The following is a 23,655-nucleotide window of genomic DNA, read 5'->3' as shown; positions in this document are numbered from 1 at the left end:
AATATCAGAATATTACATCCATGTAAACATTGTTTTCTCTTCACAATTTGTTTTTGTTCATATCAGTTCCAGACATTTTGTCAGAAAAGATTTACCAGAGTTTATCTGCAGTACCCACCTGCCTGCTTTATATACAGTATTATAGCATATATTAGCATAAAGCACGTATTTTTACATCCATATATATATTTTGTATTTATCAGTTAATGAAAAGGAATTTCCCCTGGTGATCAAAAGTATTTCTGATTATGTTCCTGATTGAGCTTCGGATGATGGTGTTCCACGACCCCTTGTATTTTAATGTGCCACTGTTCCTGTGCTGGAACTGGTCCCGCAGTGTTTTTCTCCGCCTGGTTTTATAGCAGAGTCTGCAGTAGACTTCAAATAAGAAAAATCTGAATTATTATACTTTCCGATGCAGCTCTGTGGTCCAGGAGGGTTGCGCTCGGGCAGCGGTTTCATAAATAACAACGGAGCCGTCCTAAATTTGGCATGACTTTCCATATTGATCCAGCCTGGAATTATTTCACCTTGGGCTAAGGAAAATATATCTTTCCCGTGTCCTGATGTTTCAAACAGCAGCGAAATGCAGAGTTGTGTGTTTGGTTTTCCTGACTCAGACTTTGATGTAAGGAGATTCAGAAAAATACAGTCTGGAAGGTGCATGTCTGCAGAAATGAATAATTTAATCATAACAGCACTGCAGCCTGTTATGTTGTTATTACAATATGTCAGACTGTCTTTTCTGCACTAGAAGTTGCATAATGAATTCACTTCGCATTTCTTTCTTCAAATATAAAGAGGTGGAGGTGTCAAACAGAATGTCAGCCCCACACTGGTTATTGAAAGAGAGTCCTCTCCTTTCAGGATTCAGCTGCTTTTCATCATGCGCTTACATCTTTGACCCGTCGCTCTTAATAATTATTATCTCCCTCTCCTCTCCGCCTGCGGGGCGCAGCGAGGCCCACAAAGCTTTCGCACAAGACCGTCACAAGAGATTGTGAAAATGTTCTCCAGGTGATAAAAATAAAAAATGTGATGGTGGCAAAAACAATGTGGAAGCGGAAACTCTGTGGAGAGTGTTTTTTTTATTGAGTTGCCTTCAGAATGAATTCAAACCATGTCAGATATGAAAAATTCAGTTTATTCTCATGTCTAAATGATGCCTCCGGTGCATGCGTTGTTCTCGGATTCACATTACTTGTGTTTATACGGCTTAAAGGGAGACAAGGACGCCGGGGACATGCTCGGATTCAGGGAAGTTTTTCCCCGAGAACATGAGTTCACGAGGAAGAGGAGACGAAAATATGGGAGTTGCCACATGTTCCGTCACAGTTTCATAACGCTGGCGGAGAAGTGTATCTGAAGCTGGAACATATTGTCCAAGGTTGCCTCTTGAAAAGTAAAAATGTAATAATCTGAATTTCAGGCCTTGAAAAGTCCTAAAAATGTTTTCTTATTTTAACATTCACATTCGGTAAAGTACTTCGATTAATATATCAAGTGTAAAAGAAATATTCTGGCAAAATGCATAGTTTATGATGTCAGGAGTGTAGTTCTTTCTTATTTATTCAGATATAAACTCATAAAACTACAAACACGACGGAACAGATGAATTATCTCGACTCTGTCTTATCTTGAATTATAGGGAAGGGTTAATAACTCTGTGATGATCCTTCAAACCTGCCGTACTTGACATAAGTCTTACATTTTATTTCTCATCATGTCACCACGAGGTCCGTTCAGCATCTACCCTGGAGCGTTTGATCTTCATGTGACTGACGTGTCGTTCTTTACGAGTGTTCGATCGGAACCTGCCTGTTTGCTGTTTACCCGTCCTGTGGTGGTAGAAGTGACCGGCCGTCACAGACCCGCTGCAGGAAGAGGTTCAGTGAAGCTGTTGCTGTGATTAACAACAACATCACTTGCACTGATGATTCTCAGCCTCTGGTGCTACGGAGCGCTGGATACCCGTCTGTATATTCAAAGTTTATCAATACTGAACTCATCACGTGTCCAAATCGCGCCTACTTCAACACTGCACTACCTCGGGTAATAAACGACACACATGCCAAGTGTGCAGCCGAGCAGGTGAATGTTTCTTGAGATATGAATTCCACAGATTTCTGAAAAAGATGTTCTTTAAAAAAGCTCCAGTGGAAACCTTCAGAAACCTTGTTGTCCACAGCACGAAACACCGGACGAAGTTGTGTATTTACACTGTGTGTGTTTATGTGTGTGTGTCTCCACAGCCGTGCTACGAGCGTGTTAAGGACTGGCTTAATGACAACCTGGTGGCTCTTTGGATCTTTGCTCTATGCACGGCACTTACTCAGGTAATTACAGCTTTTAAGTTGAATGAGTTATTTTTCCAAGCAGTCATTAACTCACTTCTTTATATCTACGGGCTCTTACTTTGTGATAAATAAACCCAACACTTTACATTAAGCGGTGAGTGCAGGACTTGTGTGGACAGCAGGGGCCTCACATAAACCCCTTGTGTTACCGCCGAGGACCACACAGAGCGGCCTGACTGTCCATAAAATTCTTTTATTTCCTCTCCAGCCACATTGTACGTGACGTGCTTCCACAATCGCAAGAGGAGAGAAAAATGCTGCTCTTGAAAAAAAATCGATCACACCAGGCCGCTGCGGAGCCGGAGGCTCATTTCTAGTCACTGGTTACAGAATCTCTTTCTCCCCTTTTTCAAAATCCTACAAGCAGCACAATGAGGAGCAGAAACAACCACTGCCAGAATTATCTCAAACATCCGTGATGATTATTCGACACAAAAGACTTATACAACGATTATTTGTCTTTAAACAAAGATGACGTCTGCGTAACTTCTGAAACAGCACCAGTCCTTCCTTTGCACATAAAGTACAATCGATGGTTAGTTTGATTCATTAACTCTGGAGTCTTCTTCTTTATTTATGTTGCCAAACCCTCTGAATGAACTTAACTGCTGGAATCCTTATGTGCACAGAGTCCAACTTCTTATTCAGTCCATTTAACCAACTAAAGCTGCCAGGATGTTAAAATACATATGAAAATGAGAATGGCTAAAAAATACTGGCACATTTAGAGATAATCACTCAGAAGATATAAGAACAGCTCAGAGTTTGTTCATGTAGTGGTGGCTCCAGGGGGCGATGGCTGAAATCTGATTGGCCTGTGTCCAGTCAATCATCATGAATAAAAAATAACGATAAACAATCGGTGAAGTCTTTTTGAATTAGACGCTGTGGTTGAACAAGAAACAAGACATTTTCTAAATAGAATCATCGATGTGTGGCTCGGTCCAAAGTTACAGAGCCAGCAGTGAACAGGGAGTCACACAGAATCAGGAATGGTTCATGGATGTCCGACCTATAATTGGTCCCTGTGTGTAAATTGCGACTCCTTAATGGCCGCTGATTTAAATATAAAGATCCAGCACTGCAGGGGCACACACTGGGCAGCTCACCAGCCAATCACAGGGCAGACAGCAATTATGTTTGTCACCACAACTCAGGAAATAACATAAATGCTCCTGTGATGCTGTCGGTTCCACACGGGAAGTGACCCGTACCACCCCCCCCCCATCACTGACTAATTAGCGCGGCAGCCACAGGTCGTTAAACATCATGTAATTATCAATTATAATATACAGTGAGCACAGATGTTCAACGGGCTCGTTTCATACCAGAGAAACATCAAGTACAGATTTAAGACATAATGAGCTTCTTTTTTTTTTTTTTAAGTCAGGCCTACCTGTGATAATGGTGGTGGGGGGAGGGGTTCAGGAAAACCGGCTTCGTCTTTTCTCGCAGTCCAAATGTTCACACACACGACGTCAGACCACAAACAGCGACCGGGCGAGAGGAAGACAAAGTAATCCAAACTGTAAAATCCCGAGGAAAAGGTCAAACTGAGGAAACACGACATGGAGGAAACAGCACAACCAGAGAGAGGAACAGGAAGTCGATATGAAGGGGTTTCTAAGGGGAAGAAGCAGGGGCAGGAAGCTAAGCAGGTAACAGGTGTTTAAAATGACCAGGAACGAGCTGCAAAGACAGGAAATGTTAGTGGCTTACAAAATAAAACAGGCAGTGTATAAAACAGCAAACATGTTAAAACAGGAAACATGTTAAAACAGAAAACATGTTAAAACAGGAAACATGTTAAAACAGTAAACATGTTAAAACAGTAAACGTGTTAAAACAGGACACATGTTAAAACAGGAAACATGTTAAAACATCAAACATGTTAAAACAGGAAACGTGTTAAAACAGGAAACATGTTAAAACAGGAAACATGTTAAAACAGCAAACATGTCAAACAGGAAACATGTTAAAACAGAAAACATGTTAAAACAGGAAACATGTTAAAAATGGAAACATGTTAAAACAGAAAACATGTTAAAACAGTAAACGTGTTAAAACAGGAAACGTGTTAAAACAGGAAACATGTTAAAACAGGAAACATGTTAAAACAGGAAACATGTTAAAACACGACTCTCCTGGGTTCAATGTACGAATTAAAACACAAAGTGTGAGATTGACTGAAGAACACTGAGGGTTGAGGCAGTCGGAGCCTCTGGTCTTCATCATCCTCTACATTTACCCTGAGAGGAGACGAACTTTCTTCTCTAGAAAGTTTTTCTGACTCTTCTCTTTGCTGGAACGTTTATTTTTTACTCATTTAATCATTTCATCTCTCACGAAACAACGGTCATAGATCAGCTGAGCAAACTAATGTGACGATTAAATAATGAACCTTTTGATTGTAGATAATAAAACACAACATGAAAGCAAATAAAACTCAAAGAACTGTTGAGGCAAAAATCATCGTCAGCGTCATTAAGAAAAACCCTGAATGGTTTTTATTGTTTGATGTTCGATGGGGGCGCGGTGGAGCAGCGGGTCGTACCGATGCCTCCAAGCAGAACGTTTTCGGGTTCAGTTCTCAGGTTGACTCCAGCGTTTCGTCTGCATGACTTCCTGCCACAGTCCGAACACGCTGCTGAGGGTTCTAATGTTCTGACCCTGCGGCCGTTTACACTGGTGACCTGTGCACCAGCTCTGACCCAGAGTCAGCTTCAGAAACCTCCTGAAGACAAGTGGTGGAGCTGATGGAGCCAAACAGGTCCTGCCTGAGTTAAACCAGGAAGATCCATCACATCCATCCATCTGTCCGTCCATCCATCCATCAGTCCATCCATCTGTCCGTCCACGTATCTATACATCCATCCATCAGTCCATCCATCCATCCATCTGTCCATCCATCCATCAGTCCATCCATCTGTCCATCCGTACATCCATCCACGCATCTGTCCATCCATCCATCTATACATCCATCCATCCATCAGTCCATCCATCACATCCATCCACGCATCTGTCCATCCATCCATCCATCCAACTATGCATCTATACATCCATCCATCCATCAGTCCATCCATCTGTCCATCCGTACATCCATCCACGCATCTGTCCATCTGGCCATCCATCCATATATACATCCATCTGTCCATCCATCCATCTATACATCCATCCATCAGTCCATCCATCCATCTGTCCATCCATCCACCTGTACATCCATCCAACCATGCATCTATACATCCATCCATCCATCCATCTGTCCATCCATCCACCTGTACATCCATCCATCCATCCATCTGTCCATGCACCCATCAGTCCACACATCCATCCATCTGTACATCCATCTTTACATCCATCCACCCGCCCACCCATCCATCTATCCACCCATCATTCCATCCATCCAACTATACATCCATCCATCCAACCATCTATACATCCATCCATCCAACCATCTATACATCCATCCATCAGTCCATCCATCCAACCATACATCTATACATCCATCCATCCACCCATCAGCCCATCCATCATTCCACGCATCCATCCATACATCTATACATCCATCAGTCCACACATCCATCCATCTGTACATCCATCTTTACATCCATCTATTCATCCATCCATCTATCCATCCATCCATCTGTACATCCATCCATCCATCCATGCAAACATCCATTATTTATACCATTCATCATACGCTCATACAAGAGGGCTCATTCTGCACAGGTCACAAGTGTATCAGAAGCCCCTCCCACTCACATATATCTAAGTCTCTAATGAACCAAGACCCCGTGTGAACTGGGATTCAAACCGGTGACCTCAGTGTGAGGCGACCGTGGTCACTGCTTATGTGCTTCAGACTCCTGCTTCGTGCCGAGGAGACCAGAACTCACATATAGAAATCCTGAACTGGAGCAGAAAGTATTGTGTTCGTGCAGGATCCAGTTTCTTAATGGAACAAGTTAATTGAGACGTCAGGTTTTCGGGGGCTTTTAAAAAAAAAAAAAGATTAGAACAAAGACGAGATCATCAGAGAGTTTTACATTTAAAGAGAGAGAGAGAGAAAGCTGAGGTGCTCTTCTCATCAAGGAAACAGGACGAACCACTGATGATCAGAACAAAACCTCTGCAGGAGAAAAGATATGATATAGAAAATAATGTGATCATTATATTATTAATAATAATGGAGAGAAGAAGCAGGCGGCCTCTGCAAACTGTGGAGTATTTAATAAAGGAATCAAGCTCCGCTCCGAACGTGTGGTTGCTCTTCTTATTGTTATCCACGAAATAAATGCATTAGGATTCTAATATAACATTATGAGACTTTTATTCTCACAGTTTTATCGTCACGCTGTAAAATGAGAAGGAGACGGAGGAGTTTCTTTTCATTTCACCGTGACGTCGCACATCTGAGGTCGTTCACGCTCCACTGGTCTCTTGTGTTTGTGCAGATCCTGGGTCTGGTCTTCTCCATGACGATGTTCTGTCAGGCAGTGAAAGTAGAAACCTTCTACGCCTAGCGACTGACCTCTCTGACCTCCAGCACACTTGGATTGTTTCTCCTCAGAGAGCGACGGACCCACCCCCCTCCTCCTCCTCCTCCTCCTCCTCCTCCTCGACAGACTCTTCTTTTCAAACACTCGTCCTCTCCGTGACATTCGCTCTCGGGTGTCCCCTGTTCACAGTTCCTCCTCTAACTATCAACAAGCACAGTGTCAGTGTGATACCTGAGTTGGTTGCTATGGTTTGCTCTGTGTCGGAAAAAAAAAAAGCTAATTTCTGTGATACATTTTATGACGCTGTATTATGAACATGTATAAAAGCAAACGTGTGTAACCCCTTTTTTAAAATGTGTTTTGTTTTAAATTATTTCACGGTTTGTAATTGTCTTCAAAACGAGAGCTACAGACGGGCAGAGCTGTGTGAAGTGCTGCAAGTGCATGTCTCCTGCGATGGTGTGTATTAAATGTTTTGGCTCGACTAAACGGCGTCGCACGTCATCTTGTCATTTCTCAACGGGGAACACTGAAGGGTTTTATGTGTAATCCTGCTGTAATTACGTCTGACACCGTGAATGACAAATAGGAGTGATGGGGAATATCTGCCAGGAACCAGGATGTAAAAGCGTTAGCGTCGTTCCCGCTGCCGAGACACGATGGAGTCATTAAAATATTTTGTAGCACCTAACTAATCAGGCATTAATTAGTGAATGAAACTAACCACTTTATGGCTTCACGCACTGCGGAGCATGTGGCTTTTTTACTGGGTGGATTTACACGGGACACGATGATTGCACCAACTACAATGAGAAGATTCTGTCGGAGGAATTTAAATGAACAGTATCCTCCAGACTGGCCCGGGGCTATTTCCCCCGCAGCACCAATCACGTCTCCAATGACCGAGATTCATCCGCAGGCTTTGGAAACATCCTCTGACCCTTTTGCCTCCTTAAGTTCCTTCCTTTTCTTTTTCCCCTCTACCTTGTGCCGTCAGGTACAATCCAGGCTATGAGTACAGCGGAAACGCACTTTGATTAAATAGCTCCCGGGGATAAATGGTTTAGAAGATAAGAGAAGAGCTGGTTTTCAGATGCGGTTTGAGGTCCGTGAGCTGCAGGTGATGGAACTCTTTCTGCATTTGTTGGGATTTTTCTTCCTTCGCTTCCTTTTCTCTGCCTTAAACTAATCTTGGACCTGAGAGAGCAGAAGTCCCAGAGCGATCGGATCCGTGGAAAACGTTTTAAACGTTTTCACGCTGACGAGAGGAGAAGAAATTACAGACGACAGTCAGGTGAAGCTTCAACACGTGTGTTTGTTGGTAAAGAGATAGAGATGAAGTTTATTGATCCAGATTGGGAAATGATTGTGTTACAGCAGCGTGTCACGCAGGGAAGTAGAAAATAAAACGGACAAGAAGAATTCAAATAAATCAAAATAGAACGTGGTAAACAAGTAAAATGATACACAATCAAGTACTAGAATACAAAGTAAAGTACTAAATATAATAGAACAACGAATACGCCTATAAACACAAGAGACTAAATACAAGAGATGAGTAAGAGACAAGTGTGCAAAGTTGCAGTAGTTCCATAAATTATTTTCAGGAAAAATTTGTGAAAATCTCCAAAAACACTTGATATAAAAATGTTGCAAGATTCCTGGGTTTGTTTGGATCTGTGTTAAAAATGTGATGGACCCGTGTCCCGACCTTCCACCGAGATGAGAGGAGATCCAGTCAGTGGAGTTTAATCCTGCAGCCAAACAAACAAAGAAACACGCAGGAGTACAAACGTAACCTCAACGCTGGAGGTCAGAAACATAAACTCTGAAAAGAAAAACAGTCAAAGACGAGAATATTAGAAAAAGACTCGACAAAAAAACTCACGTTTCAGTGAAAGGAAACAGCTGAAGGCAGCGATCTTTGCAGGACTGAAGACGTTTTGACTCCGAAGATCTGATCCCTGATTGTGCTGCTGTCTGGAAGATTTCTGGTTTCTGTCGTTCATCAGCCATGTTTGAGCAGGTTTGGTTTCCCGCAGACAAACAGTCCGTGTGTGAAACAATTCGCTTTTAAATGAGCTTTAAATGGAGATTAGACCCCAAACACCTACAGAAAGAAACATTCAGCTCGTGTGAGAAACTGACTCCTGGCCTCGAGATCCACTGGCGTCACCCCCAGAGGCTCCTCGCCAGACGATGAGCTCTGAGACCGTCAACACCTCAGATTATCTTTATTTGGACATTCGGGTGAAAATAAATCTTTTATTTCCTCCGCTGACAAAACGTCCAGAGCCTTGTTCTGTGATTAAACTGGATTCCAGAAGAAACTCAAAAGCCGAGGTTGTGGAGCTGTGTGGGGAAATGTTGAACATGAAAATCAGGAGGCGCCGCTCTGTGTGATGGAGAAATGACTCTGACGCTGCTGCAGCTAAAAAAATATTCAGAACATGCGTGAAACTGAAACCGAAGATGTTGAAGCGTCAATGTCACCGAGTGAATTTAGTTGAGAGGCTCCCGTCACCGGTGACTGAGAGCATCATCGTCAGTCGCTGACAGTCGAACGCCGCTGAAACAATCACACGGTGACGAGTGTAGCAACAAGCAGCTTGGCTCCTTTCACAACACACGGCTGCTCTGAAGGTGTTTCCAGGAATCCTCGAGAGCAAAGTAAAGTAAAGAGGCTTCATCGGTCTCTGTGCAGGATACAACCACATTTCTGAGGTGACTCGCAGCAATCAGCAAAAAGACTGTTGGCATAAAAATGAGAGAACGAGAAAAACAATGATATATTGTGTAGATGTGTTCACACGGACTCGTCTCAGACTCGTACGAACTTTTCAATCTGTGCACGTTAGTGATGTGTGTTGCAACAGGAGAGCAGAGTTTGGTGTCGATGATCAGGTTGATGTGATGAAGAGTGATGAGCTGATGTCTTTACCCTGCGATGGGGGGGATGGGGAATCTCTGCAGCTTAAATAGACCTGGCAGGTCACGTGGTCAGAGCAGAGCCTGGACGAGCGAGTGTCGCTCCAGTAGAAACATGTTCCGCCGAGCGACTGACCTCCAGCACACGTGGATTGTACCTCCTCCTCCTCCTCCTCCTCCTCCTCCTCCTCCTCCGTGTCCCCTGTTCACAGCTCCTCCTCTGACTATCAGCTGACACAGTGTGATACCTGCTGCTCTTCACTGAGATCTGAACCTGAAGACGTTGGAGAACAACCAAGCGATTCCACAAACATTTCAACATGTTTGTTTGTACGTGAACAAGATGACACAAGAAGCACTTCACAGATTTCTACCCGACCTGGTGGACGGACGTGTTCTGACTCAGGAGAGAAGTTTCTTCTGTGATGTGAAGCATTAATGGATAAGAGAGTGAATTTAAAACTGTTTGGCCTTGAACGAGCTCTGAGCTCACAGTCATTCTACTTGGTTTATTTATTTATTTGGTTTTTTTTGTCAGCGTGATTTGGCAAAAACTACAGAATGGATTTCGGAGATCGGGCGGCTTCGATGTTTTCAGAGTATAATTGATGAAACTTGATGAAACATTGAAACATGAAATTTAAGAGATAAAAACACTGTTGTTCCTTTCGTCATGACCGCGTCCGAGAAAAGATGTTTTGCGGTCAGTGAATGTGCGTCACACCGCTCATATCGAGGTCTTTCATATTTTCATACATGTCGATATGTTCCACAATTCTTTGTCACGTTCATGTCGGCAGCACGACACTGGATCTGTTCCCAGCATGCACTTGGTGACACGCAGTTCAGACCCGACCACAGACACGTCGCAACATTTACGCTCGTTCACACTTTCTATCATTATTCACGCAGCACAGCCTCGTTCCAAGTCAACATCTGCCTCTGACGTTAAACTAAACCTGCCGTCCAACACTCTGAGAGGAATTCAGCCCACAGAAGAATACGACGGAAACGTGTCAGATCACAGTCGGTTGTTTTCTTTAACGTTCAGATGAATTTCCAATTTTAGAAAAACTGGACGTGCGACAGCAACATTTAGTGAGCGTCTGTGTTTTTTTTTGCATTTTCTCTGCACAACAAGACGGATGTGTTTTATCTCCTCGGCTCACTGACACCAGACCAAACAGCAGCAGCTCCTCACGTATTGATTCTGGGTGTTTGGTCAGTTATTAGCCACGGACCTTTACACCTTTGTTTTCATGCGGCGCTCTAGACTCTTATTAGGATATAAGTCAAGTTTATTTGTGCAGCGCTCGAACGCATCCCGAGTCTCAAACGGCTTCACAGCAGCTGCGACATGAAGCGACAACAAATGAAAACAATAAATGAAAAAAATGACGAATCTGAGCCTCGGGCCTTCGGGGGAAAGTTACAGCAAATTCCCAGTAAAACCTCATCACACGATGAAGGACACACAATTTAGTCAAACTGACCGGGAACGAGGGAACAGGAGCTTTTCACGGAGCAGATGTTACTGTTCTCTGTGCGTGTACACGTGCACGTGGGTCTGTGAACGTGATCCCAGAGACAGACGACGAGCCGCGAGTACCAGCCGCTGACGTGACCCTAAAAACACAGTGGAAATAATTTATGGAGTCAGAGGACGTGTCGGCCTGGACTCACGCAGGACGACGGCGTTTCTCATTTTGTGTCTCTCAGTGTGGACGCAGCGTTAGCGGTTCATTTGTTCTTATTATCGAAAATAAATTCTCCGAGAAGAACGGAGAATGTTCACTCTCGTGTGTGTATGTATCAAATAGTTTTTTCTTATTTTGTCTCGTGATCCATCCGGGGTCAGACTAGAAAAACGGCAGCGGGGAGATAAACGGGCCTTGAGAAGAGCGACAAAGCAAAGATGGTGGACGCGCTGGAGGTCGTGACCCTCTCACAGGTGAGTCCGACTCTTCAAACACGAGCTCCAGGGGCCTCGAACGCCTTTAGCTGGAGAATGCGGCCGCTCGCAACACAGCGAACCCTCCGAACCCCGGCGTCGCTCCTCGTCCGTCTGCGTCCTCCTCGACTGCAGCTCACCGCTTCACCGGCTTCTTCTCCCTCACCCTCCCCCACCCTCCCCCCGTGGGATGCATTATTCATTCTCATGTTCGCGGGCTTTCTCACATCCTGCGCTCGATCAATAAAACATACCTGTGTGCTTGCTCCCTCACCTCTCCACCCGCTCGTCTTGTTCCTGAAGCCAAACTGTGAGTCCACGCTGAGCTGATAAAACAACACGGATGAATGGCTTTTCTCAAACTGGGGAGAAATGACTGCAATTCAGGTTTTCTCCTGTGTGAGTTGTGTCTTCAATTCCCGGTTGGAGGGAGTCATTGTGTTTGTCACTCACTTGGAATGCCCGCCGTCTCCACACTCAAATAAAAAAGAAGAAGGAAATCCTGAAGAGGTGTCTTCACAAAAAGAGAGAAAAAGAAAAGCTTAGGAGACACCAGCCTCTCTTCCTCCTCGGCGTCTGAGTGGAGACGAAGCATCGTGCAGAATATTTCCGTCAGGCTCCAGGTTTGACCGACGTCTGCAGGTGGATCAGGGTCTTAACTCAAGGATCTTAGAGATTTTTCAAACAATTCCACAGGATTTTATAGAACTAAACCTCTCTTCTGTCTCCGTCACCCTCCTCTTCCTCCTCCTCCTCCTCCTCCTCCTCTTCTCTCCCACACTTCTTGCTGAAGCCCCTCCACTTTCTGTCTGAAGCTTCTTACTGTTAAAAAAAATGTTTTTTTCCCCACACACAGAGTTTGGGTTTCTCTCTATAGTATAAGAAGGTCTTAAACATATATATATATCTATATATACATATAGATATATATAAAGATATACATATATATTTATCTTTGTGGATGTCTTCTAGATGTTTTCCGTTATGTTACTGTTTTTAAATTCCTTCTTAAAACTTCCTCTGGGTGAATTTCAATTTATTTCATTTTTCCTTAAATGTTTTTGTGAAGTATTTTTTAACTTTTTTAAGAAAACTGCCTACAAATAAAACTTTGTCGTGTGTTTGCATCTTTCAGAGATTATTGTGTCTCTGGTCATTTCAGGTTTCTCGTCATGTTGTGTCTGTTTGTGTTTGTGAGTGTTACAGTTTGAAGCGTCGTGTTTTATTTGTGATGTCATTCATCAGACTCCTCTTCTCTCATTTCGATTTGTTCTTTGAACAATTTCCTGAATGTTCTTTGACACGTGGATGATGTAACGACTCGGTAGGTTCATCGTCCGCTCTCTGTTTTGAAGAAACGCTGTTCTGTGCTCGTGTTCCCTGAAGCCCTTCACGTGTTGTCGCCTCTGCGTTGTCGGACATTTCCACTTGACGTCAACAGCACTCGCACAAAATGTTTCACCAGCTCTTGGGTTCTGACAGATTTCAGTGAAAACTCTTGTTGATGGTGAAGAGGTGGTTCTCTGCCGGCCTTCCCGCCTGTTAGCGATCGCTGAGACCACTGAACACGCTCATTGGAACGAGTGATCACGTCGTGAGGCGCAGGGTGACGGGGGAGGGTGACATTTGAACGCTCTTGCAAACTATGTGGTTCCAGAGGCTTGTTGACTTTGTGACCTCGTGCATGAATAATCGTTGAAACGCCGCAGCCGCTGAGAGAAACATTTACCGAGCTCTTCGAGTGGCTCCTCTGCTCGTTCACATGCTGATGCGTTCGGCCCGAAACACAAACGCTCATCAGGCTAATTCCCCAATTTTCAAACGCCTCTGAAATCTGTGCTCCTGAACGTCTCTGCGATGCAGATGGATTTGTCTTTGTGTTTCACGGTGAATAAAGTTCACCGGCTCGGCTCGGTCGGACCCGGCTGTCTCTGCTGCCTCCGACCATCCATCAACCTCCGGCCGGGTTTGTTTAAACCTCCAGCGATCAGCCGACACAACAAATTACTGTGCAATTTATAAGCGGCAGAAAATCCCTTCCACCTGAATCAATCTTTACGTTTTTCAAGATGAGAGGCCGCCGACCGTTTTAATTGTCCTCCAATCGTTTTCCCACAATGTCAGCTGTGTTTGACCTTTGCTTTACGATCCATTAAGTCTCATTTGATACTGTCCCGGTCCAGAACTCAGTGGCTGCACCCGGGCAGGAAGTACACAGGCATCTACCTTGGGCCAAACCTTGAAGTGTGAGTGGAGCCTGATTAATGTTCCACGAGGTCGACTGTTCTCACAGTAATAAGCGCCGGCGTCATTACACGGAGCGCAGCAGGTTTGTTATGATGGATGCTGCATTTTAACCTCCTCTCACACGTCCCGGACGATTTAGGATTCGCTTCACAGAAAAAATGAGACGGAGGAAATAATTTTGCTTTAATGAACATTTGATGTCGTGTAGACATTCACTGCAAGCCTCCATTTTTTATCTGAAAAGTAAGTGACACCACTAAACTGAGCAAAGACAAGAGGTGAAGACTTTCCTGAAGGAAACAAATGTGACATTAGTGCCTGAACGGTTCCAGAACACTTTGTTGTTGACAGCAAATTTAAAAAAAAAACGGTTTCAGACAGACATGAGAGAAGTGATGTGTTAGAAGCAGAGGAACATGTTGAACACAACATTTCAAAGAAAAGGAAAGAAAAAAGAAAATTCAATTTAAAAAAAAACAAATAAAAATGAGAAAGAGATGAAAATGATTAAAGAGTGGTCGAGTGTAAGATCGAGTTAAAGACTGAGATAAAGAGAAATGTTTGAAGTTTTGCTTTTAAGATGTTAACTGAACTGGTTTCTCTACTGGCAGAGTGTTCCACAACTTTTTAAAATACCGCAGACAAACTTAATATATAAAACGTATACGTGTGTCGCAATTCAGATGGTTTTTCGGAGGACGCACGCTCAGAACGAAAACTTTACAGGAGCAACATCAGCTCCGCCCGCGACCAGTGGGACTGATTGACAGGGGGAGTTTTTCCCACCGGGGCAGAGTGATAACGTCTCCAGCACTGAGGGGACACGTCTATTTAACCTGAACAGCTCAAAATACCTGATTTAAATTATCTCCAAACACCTCAGAGACTCTGGCGGAGCGGCGGACGACTGTTTGTGTCGGACTGGAGAAGAAGAAGAAGACGACCTCGTGATCCTTGAGTTTCCTTGAGTTTCTAAGGTTTTTATGATTTCAAATTCTGTTTATTAGCGACGAGAGAAGCAAACGACAGCAATCAGTCACCAGGTCCGGAGCGGTCGTGACCTCTTGTGATCCCCCATAGTTCCCATCTTCCACCACCATGAAGCTGACATTTGGTTTTTACTGAAAAGACAAGATTTGTTGATTGACGTTTGTTCCACTGGATTAACGTCTCAGGTATTTGGGGCCGCAGGCGGTGCAGCCAATTAAAACATTTACAAATAAGGTGACATTTAGTTAACGGCATCGCGGAGCACTATACTATACTATGTTTCTATAAGTTGTCGTAGATGTAAATGATCGAGAGGAGAGTTTGACAAACGCACACAGCTTGACGCTCGAGGCCTCGGACGAGAACGTTGAATCCAGAAAACGTCTGTGGTTTCAGATTAGCATCTGAACACGGCGATCGACTGAAATAAATCGAGTGTAAATCAAATGTAGGGCACCTTGATTTGGATATTTCACGCAGCAGCGCAGCGTCAAACCCCAAATACGTGAAAGCTGACGTGATTGGAGGCGCTCCATTATTAACACGATCTGCTGGAAATGATCCCACAGAGGATCGTCAGTGGACTCGGGAGCAGTTTCCCTCGTAATGAAGTTCAACGAGCTGTGGTCATTTTTCTGTCTTATCACAGAACACAGCTGGAGCCGTCAGCTTCGGACGTACAGGCCTGAAACGTCCGCACCGCTGCGTCACACATCTTCACGTCACTGAAACAAACGATTTGTTCCATAACGAAGCTTAAAATCCTGCAAAAAGGAAAACCAGAGCGACGTCGTCCCGTCCCCTAACGAAGAAAAACACTTCGAAGCCAAAAAGACTGAAAGGAGAAAAAAAACAAAGACAAAACCCAGGATCAGATTTACTCGAGCTGGATCGGAGACTTCAGGAAGAGTCCAGCAACCGAGGCCAAGACTCCCCCTCCCCCGCTGCTGCAGGACGGAACGGCAGTCGCAGAACCTGCCAGAGAGAGTGTGTGTGTGTGTGTGTGCGCGTGTGTGTGTGTGTGTGTGTAGACTCCATTAAACTCTCCTGTCCTCGGTAGAAACACCGAGGACGTGGAGTTTCACTTGTTTCAGTCTTTGAGGAGACTCACTGTCTGTTTCGGTTCCTCATAGACTGTAGGGGGCAGAGTCCCTGCAGGGGGCGCTAGATACGGGAGGGTTCAAGTCTACACATTAAGATCACTTCAAAAACAAGTCACCCAACTTTTGAGTTCAGTAAATGTATGATTATAATAACAACAATAGTTGAACACAACCAGTGAGATTGGACAGTTTGGAAAACAATGATCAGCACAAAATTCAATATGTGTCTTATTATCAACCACAGACGATGTGTGTGTGTATAAATACAGAATGTATGATTCCTCTGTGTCTGGGAACTCGTCTATTGTGCAGAAACTATTAAAAAGACATAATTGAACCTCACGGTCGTACCGGGTGAAGGATTGTATTTTTTCATTACTTTTATTTCTGCATCAGCTTCAACTGAAAACAGCCTCACAGAGGTTTGCTGTTCAGATTGTGAAGAGGAACATTTGTGATTTGGGGCTGTGTAAATAAAAACTTGACAATTTGAGGCTTATTTTTAACGATGTGCATCTTCAGAACGAGCAGCGAACGCCACCGATGGGTGAGGGAGTCGTGAAGTCAGACTCTCACACAATCCAACATTATGTTTCCTCGTGAGATTTGTTTGACGGTGAGTAAACTTATAATCTTTCAATCTCATGATGAAGCTGGAAATCATTTCTAACGGACCTCGTTTTGTAGAAATAAAGAATAAAACAGAATCAGTTCAGAGGAATGTTCGGTCCTGATGTCTGAGACCAGGATCCAGAGACGTGTCGGTCTCAGTCCGGATTCACCTGAACCACGTCTGGATTCATTTGCAGTGCTGAAACACTTTTTCACGATAGTTTGGGACTTTCAGAAGTTTGGGACTGAATTAAATAATAAAAGAGGAACGAGAAGAGGAAGCAAATGTGATGATTAGACAACATAGATGTTCAGTTTGTACATTTGAACCAGAGTGGAGAACTGATGTCCAAAATGGACCGGCTCAAACAGAAAGACGACCACCTGTCAAACTGGAAACCAAACCGAGCTGTGGCCGAGAGCCCGACCAGGCCGAGCTGCTGAAGAGAGTTCCCGGGGGAAAGTGTCAATCAGCAAAAACCGGAACTAGTCGGACTCTGTGACACCTGTTTGAACAACCACACGTCAGAATGTGGGAAATGATTCTCAAAGCTGCCACAGGTCTGATCCCACTGTGGCTGCAGTTCCACACGGTCGACTTCCAATTCCCCCTTTTAAGTAAAAGTCCCCCCGAGAGGCTGGTACAGAAGATATCAGCCATGGTCGGATGTTGTTACAGGAGTTCTGTTAGGATGAGCTTCAGTCCTTGTAGCAGCCGCTGCTCGTTATAATGGAGTTCCGCTTCACTTAATGATTTCCTGTGTTTCAGGAGCAGAAGAGACCTGGACCTGTTTCATCGGGCAGGTTTAACACGTTTGTGTTGCTGCAGAGGAGCTGATGTGTTGTTTGAGGAACCATCGTGTGAATTCACTCACAGGTCTCCTGCATGGAAACCTTCTGTATCTGTTATCACGACGAATGCTGGAAGCAGATGAACCAAATCTTTGAATGGTTCGTTTTCCCCAAATCAACCTGTTTCATTCGCGTTACTGAAAAAAACAACTGCGGTGGATAGTTGACGTCTGCAGATGCTTCCCACGCAGATCATTTAAAAAATAATTCAACATTAAAGTGATTTGTTCAGAGACGTCAGGCCTTCAATCTAAAACTCACGATACTTATATTCTGCCACGTTAAAGCCGACTCACAGATTCTAGCATCGTTACATGGAAACCAGAGTTTTGTTTTTACATTTAGCTGCTTCAGTATTAAGAATGAACACTGTTGTAAATATATGTAGAGAGCAGCAGTGAATAGTTTAAAATACTTCATATTTAAACTCTTTATCATATTTGAGGAAGATTGGTTCATTTCATTTGCACTAATTCTTTTATCACCGTTTACTTATTTTCCGTTTAACCTCTTTTTCCGTCTGTGTCTGTTGGTGGAACGACGCTCGCCGGCTTAGTGCCGAGATGTTGTTGATTCCAAAATTCATGAAACAGATTTGAATATGACGACGGGAGAGGATTCAAACAATCCAGGGCGGATGGGGAATCGAGAGAAGAAACACCAGAGGAAAACAAAGGGATGGAGACGGGACGACAGAAATAACTGAGGGAGAGCCGGCGGAGGACGTCCACCGACCGCTACTGACCAGTTTGATTCTCACTGAAGCCGTTTGCTCCGTCACTGTCGGTGCTGGAGCAGATTGGTATCCTCCAAATCTGCTGTTCACTGCAGATGAAAATAAATATGCACTCGACAGACGCTAATGAGGAAAACAATGCACAGCAACAGTCAGCATTTTCAGGTCTGACAGAGAAACCAGGAGGAAACTCCACGTGTCGAATATGCACACGATGACTAACTGACATCTAGAAATACATTTTCACTTTCTCTGGATGAGTGAGAAAGATTCATTACGGCTGCATCGACTCAGAGACCTGCGGATCCAAGATGTTGTTCTTATACGATGAAGTAAATGATTGAAATCTGCGTCTACATGTGAAGAGGATTCATATTTAGAGCTACAACACCTGATGAGTTTAAATACCTGAAGCAGTTTACATCCAACAAGGGCTGCAAATCATTTTCACTCTTCTTATCCTTTAATACATCGTCACTCATATTATATCTATGATATTTTGTGGAGGGGTGGAGCACGAGCTGCAAACATTTATCCAGCGCCGCTCCAAAGTTTAATGGGTTTTAATATCTGCTGCAAATCTTTGTTGCAAACCATAAATATTTTCCCAAAAAGTGGTAGACCAACGAGCAGACGGTGTTGTGAATCCACTCCACCGAATCAGCGAAGCACAAAGAAAGTAATTATAAAAGTCAGTCATTAAAATCAGCGAGAGACGAAAGGTGAGAACGGAGACAAAGCCGAACACAGGCGTTACCAGTACTAAAGCAAATTTATTAGAATAGACAAAGAAAACATCACACAGACAAAATAGCTATAAATCTACAATTTCCTCCTTTTGTTTCTCAGACGTGTGTTTCGCTCCAGACTTCAACAATAACCTTGGTGTCAGATTTAAACCGTGGGGTGTCGAGGATCGTCGAATCTTCAACCTGTCACAAATATACCAGAGGATCTTACAGAGGAAAATCTCTGGAGGGGGGGAGGGGGGGGGGGGGTGTTCCTCGTTATCTTAACGCAATAATCCAAACAGACGCAATCACACATACGCACACAAACTGCAACACACTCAGACCAACGTCTTGGTCTTTAGTTTGTCCAAACAGGATTCTACGCACTTCGCCTAGAGACTCTCGTCAGAACGAGGATCTCAACAGTCGACTTATCATTGAAGTCTGAAGGACGAACATGCACAGACTGTTTATTTATAATTATTTACAAATCTGCAAAAACACAATCCATTCTCTTTCGCGTGGTTTTTTTTTTTTTTTTTGCGGAGAATTTGTCCTGGTGACTCTGCTGTCACTCAGCGGGGGGCGGGGCGTGGCGGCAGCTCCCTGGGGAGGGGGGGGGGAGGGGGGGCAGCAACGTTAGTGGATCCTCGTCAGCTCCTCCACGATCTTAATGACCTCGTCCACCGTGGCCTCACGTTTCATGCCGCTGCCGTCATCGATCTGCAATCGAAAGCAAGCGATGAACCTCCGCTACTGAGACTGAGATCAGCTCGTGACACATCAGAGGAAAAAAAAATAAACTCGTGCACGTGACGTCATCAACGTTCTGTATCTCAACGTGATGCAAACGAAGTCACTTAAGATACAATTGTTCGTTGCCAATCAGAAGGTGAAGGTGAACATGAACTGCTGCTGCCGTGTGTTTTATTTTTTATCGCAGAACTTTAATAGAAAATGGAATTTCTTGGCCGAAACACTGGCTGAAATATTCAGTTTTTTTTTGGTTCTGTCAGGGAAACAGAGCGAAGCCTTTGTTTCTGAGCTCAAAAGGGATTTTTTTTATAATTGCAACTTGTGCAAATGTGAGTGAAGACAGACTCAAAGCCGGATATAATTAATTGTTTACCTGCCAAAAGCTCTTCTGGCAGGTAAACAAAGAGCGGCGCCACCTGTTGTGAAAAGCTGTGGAAGTTCCCTGTTCCCACTCAGGAGCTTCTCATGAAAACTGTCCGACGCTGCTTTGAGTCAGAAATCCGAGTGTAAGCAGCAGTTTTACATCATATCTTCACCAGATGCTTCAGTCGGACCCGTGCTCTCAAAACAAGCTCCCTGTTATTAAAGGAACCATCGCATTCGTATTACAGGTCAACACCGGCTCCAACAACAAGAGTGTGAATCACTGCGGCGCAATATTGAAAAGCTCAGTCTGGATATTCCTTCTCGTGAAAGCAGGATGAAGAAAAAGTGCACAAAAAGAATGAATCGGTGCTGATGTGGACGAACATGAGCTCCTACCTGTAGAGTACTGACGACCTCCTGCATCTTAGCCCGGCCCAGGTCCAGGAAACTTTCAATCAGATCCCCGTCGATGAATCCCGTGGCCTGCTCTGTCTTGCGCTCGGTGTGGAAGGACCTCCAGGTGCAGCGCAGTCAAGGAAAATCAATACAAGGCAGCGGCTTCGCCCGAGGGTCGATCTTTAGGTACAATATCAAATATTTCACCTCAGGCGCAGCCAGCTAATATTCAGCATGATGAAGAAGAGGATGGAATGAAAACAGCCCTGCTCAGAGGACCACACAGCTGATGTAGTGTAAGCAGTGAAACCTAGTAATAAAAAATGTTTGATACAACCCACGTCTAATTCATTTGGACTTTAAGAGCAATCAACCCTCCAGTCGTCCAATTCATTCTGTTTCTCAGGTAAAATATTTCAGAATATTTCCAGTAGAAGCTTTTAAAATGGACTGCAGTGCTGCTCTATGATACACAAGTAGACGGTTTATAAAGATGGACAACGTGTCCAGTTCCTCCCACTACCCAGAAATTATCCATAATCCATGTCCCATCCGCTAACATGGAGGAGGCAGCTCTACTGCAGCCAGCCACCAGGTGGTGATAAAGATCAAGACACTTTATTTATCACTGATTAAACATTTAACCTCTGAAGCAGTGAATCATATTAAGATCCTGTCGTAGAGTGGAGACACAGAAACCGGTTCATACACGACGCCTCCATCGAAAACCTTTAAAACCGATCAAAGCGACTCCTGTCACCGTCACCGTCTGGTTCACCGCCCACACGACGACCCCGGCGGTCTGCGCAGGTCGTCTGTGACAGATGGCGAGCGTGCACACATGCACATAACAAGGATATAAGCTGTGCTCGATCTTGCCCACGCTCTTGATGACCTTGTTGAGGCGGTTCTGCAGGTCCAGGAGGAGACTGTACCAGCCCTCGGACAGGGAGGTCACCAAACCTAACACACACACACACACACACATGAATATATATATCAGTCAACAGACGGGAGCAAAAGTCTCACGACTGGATTCATGGTGGAACTAACAAAACCTGTACGATAAATAAATGAAAGCATCATTAGTGTGACTGCCATCCTTCTCATGCAAATTTCACGTTTGAATGCCGGCACCATGTAGGAAGTAAAGCAGCCTGATTTTTACACTTAATTATTCAGGGCCTTTCAAAAATTGTTTTATTTCACTGAGTGATTTCCTGGTATAATCGTGGAATCACAGAGCTTTGAGGGAGCAGCGAGCTTTTTTCCTCCGCGCTAAAAATTCAACGGCCGTGACAGTGAGTGCATTACTCTGACGCTCTGGGGAAATAATTTGCAGGGAAATTGACAGCACAAAGTGTCGGCACTGATTTCTAATGCAGAGCTCGTTTCACTGCACATGAAGCCGCAAAAAGGAGTTGGGAGGTTTGGGGACAAACTGCGGCGGCGGCCGACAATTATTTTCGTTATCACCGATTTTCTCAATTAATGGATTCGGTCGTTTGGTTCTATCGAGTTGGATCTATCATATCAGCTTGTGTGTGTTTTTATTCTTCAGCAGCTGTTTAATGTTGATTACTGGAACGATTGTTTCAGGTGAGTTTCAGACTAAAACAGGTTTATTAAAAGTTTGTCCACTCTTTAATTTTCAGGCAGAATAATCATGTGACTCTACAGCTTCTCCTGAGAAACATCTAATACATCTGACCGTCTCGCGGAACGACAAGACGAGCAGGGCCATTTTTCTTCATCATACACTGAAGCCCGTTTTAGTTTACGGGCCACTGCGGGAAGTTTTCACTGGACGGTTTCGACATTTCCGGTTAAACTTCCCTCAGAGACTTTTAAAAGAATCGCAGAGGGCGTTGAGGTGATGCAATGTGCCGTGCGTCGGTGCTGTGGGAGCCCATGGGGTAATTTACTGCTGTGTCCAAATGATGCACACTGCCTGTTTTTCATCTCTGCCATCATTACTGCCAGGCTTTAAGTTACTAGTTTAAATCTGAGTAATGAGGTGTGAAGCTGCGATCTCTCTCCCCCTCTCTCCCTCTCTCTCTCTCTCTCTTGCAGAAATGGAAACATTAGTTTAGGATAAATGGTTTTGACAGAGGTTTGATGTCTCTGTGCTGCCGTCAGATGATTATTGGAAAAGCTTGAAATGAGAATTGTGTCTGTGCAGTTTATTCTGAACAGACAACTGCTTGTTCCGATTATTATTTATTGATCTGTCAGATATTGGATGTAATTCTCACATTAATCCGTGTGTAGAATTTAGTGATATCTAGTGTTGAAGTCTCATGTTGCAGCCGAACAGCCCTCACCTCACCCTCTCCTTCCAAACATGGAAAAGAACCTGTGGTGAACTTTGTCATAAAAACTCAAAGGGTGTTTAGTTTGTTCAGTCTGGACTAATGTCAAAAACATGGCGTCCTCCGTAGAGAGGGTTCCTCCGACGTAAATATAAAGTATTTTAATATAAAGGGTCTTTTCTGGGGTAAAGAAAACTACAATTCATACAAGAGATGATGAAACGAACTCGTGAAAACATCATGAGGATTATTCTACGTTAGATTTCTGCCATTAGTTCCCTCTCACCTGAATCTTACACACTGGAGCTTTAAATGAACAAATATGAACATTTTCACGAGTTTTTTTTTGTTGATTTTACTGTTATAAAACTATTTTCTGCCAAAAGTAAAACAAAAGTGTTCGCAGAGATGTCAGTGGTTTATCCTGAGCTGCAGGGAAACTGCAGCTAGTGAGCTTTTTTTAAATGTAATTTTTCAATTCCAACGATTTTTTTTTTTTTTATAGCTCCAAACTAAATCCTGAGCATCTTCACTGAATCCAGTTGCAGGCAGAAGTCTCCGTTGTGTATATCCCAAAACAAAAAAGCTCAGAAATAAAAGTGTCTGTGCGGCTCGATGCTATTGGAATGGAATTGGATGAACGAACCCTGGAGGAGAGAATCCAGGGGTAATAAAGAAAAATAAAGAATTTAAAGAAATGGTGTTTGAAAATAGGATGAAAAGACTGAATGATTCTGAGTTAGCTCAGCTTAGGTTCCAACAAGTTAAATTTAAGACTTTTTAAGACCAAAAAGAAGGAATTTTAGGACCTAAGAATAT

General features: G+C 43.8%; 2 protein-coding genes and 1 long non-coding RNA gene across 6 annotated transcripts in view; 1 reads left to right on the top strand and 2 right to left on the bottom strand.

Annotated features, from left to right (window-relative positions):
* Positions 1-3,886, bottom strand: part of LOC138411117 (uncharacterized) — a 67,747-nt gene extending 63,861 nt beyond the window's left edge. The window contains exon 1 of the long non-coding RNA XR_011243774.1: positions 3,754-3,886. This is a non-coding gene — a long non-coding RNA (uncharacterized lncRNA). The remainder of the gene's footprint in view (positions 1-3,753) is intronic.
* Positions 1-7,345, top strand: part of tspan4a (tetraspanin 4a) — a 121,105-nt gene extending 113,760 nt beyond the window's left edge. For all 4 annotated transcript variants that reach the window (XM_069529881.1, XM_069529886.1, XM_069529885.1 and 1 more), the window contains 2 exons: positions 2,253-2,336; positions 6,812-7,345. In XM_069529881.1, coding sequence (XP_069385982.1) covers positions 2,253-2,336; positions 6,812-6,880 — 153 coding nt within the window. In that variant the 3' untranslated portion in view covers positions 6,881-7,345. The remainder of the gene's footprint in view (positions 1-2,252; positions 2,337-6,811) is intronic.
* Positions 7,346-19,028: 11,683 nt separating this feature from the next.
* Positions 19,029-23,655, bottom strand: part of ddb1 (damage-specific DNA binding protein 1) — a 35,284-nt gene continuing 30,657 nt past the window's right edge. The window contains exons 25-27 of the mRNA XM_020099521.2: positions 21,385-21,487; positions 20,525-20,648; positions 19,029-19,729 (exon numbers count right to left, since the gene is read on the bottom strand). Of these exons, the coding sequence (XP_019955080.1) occupies positions 19,646-19,729; positions 20,525-20,648; positions 21,385-21,487 (311 nt within the window). The 3' untranslated portion in view covers positions 19,029-19,645. The remainder of the gene's footprint in view (positions 19,730-20,524; positions 20,649-21,384; positions 21,488-23,655) is intronic.

This window comes from Paralichthys olivaceus, chromosome 1 (assembly GCF_024713975.1).
Source record: "Paralichthys olivaceus isolate ysfri-2021 chromosome 1, ASM2471397v2, whole genome shotgun sequence".
NCBI classification, from domain to species: domain Eukaryota; kingdom Metazoa; phylum Chordata; class Actinopteri; order Pleuronectiformes; family Paralichthyidae; genus Paralichthys; species Paralichthys olivaceus.
This window is presented reverse-complemented; position numbering and strand designations above follow the sequence as displayed.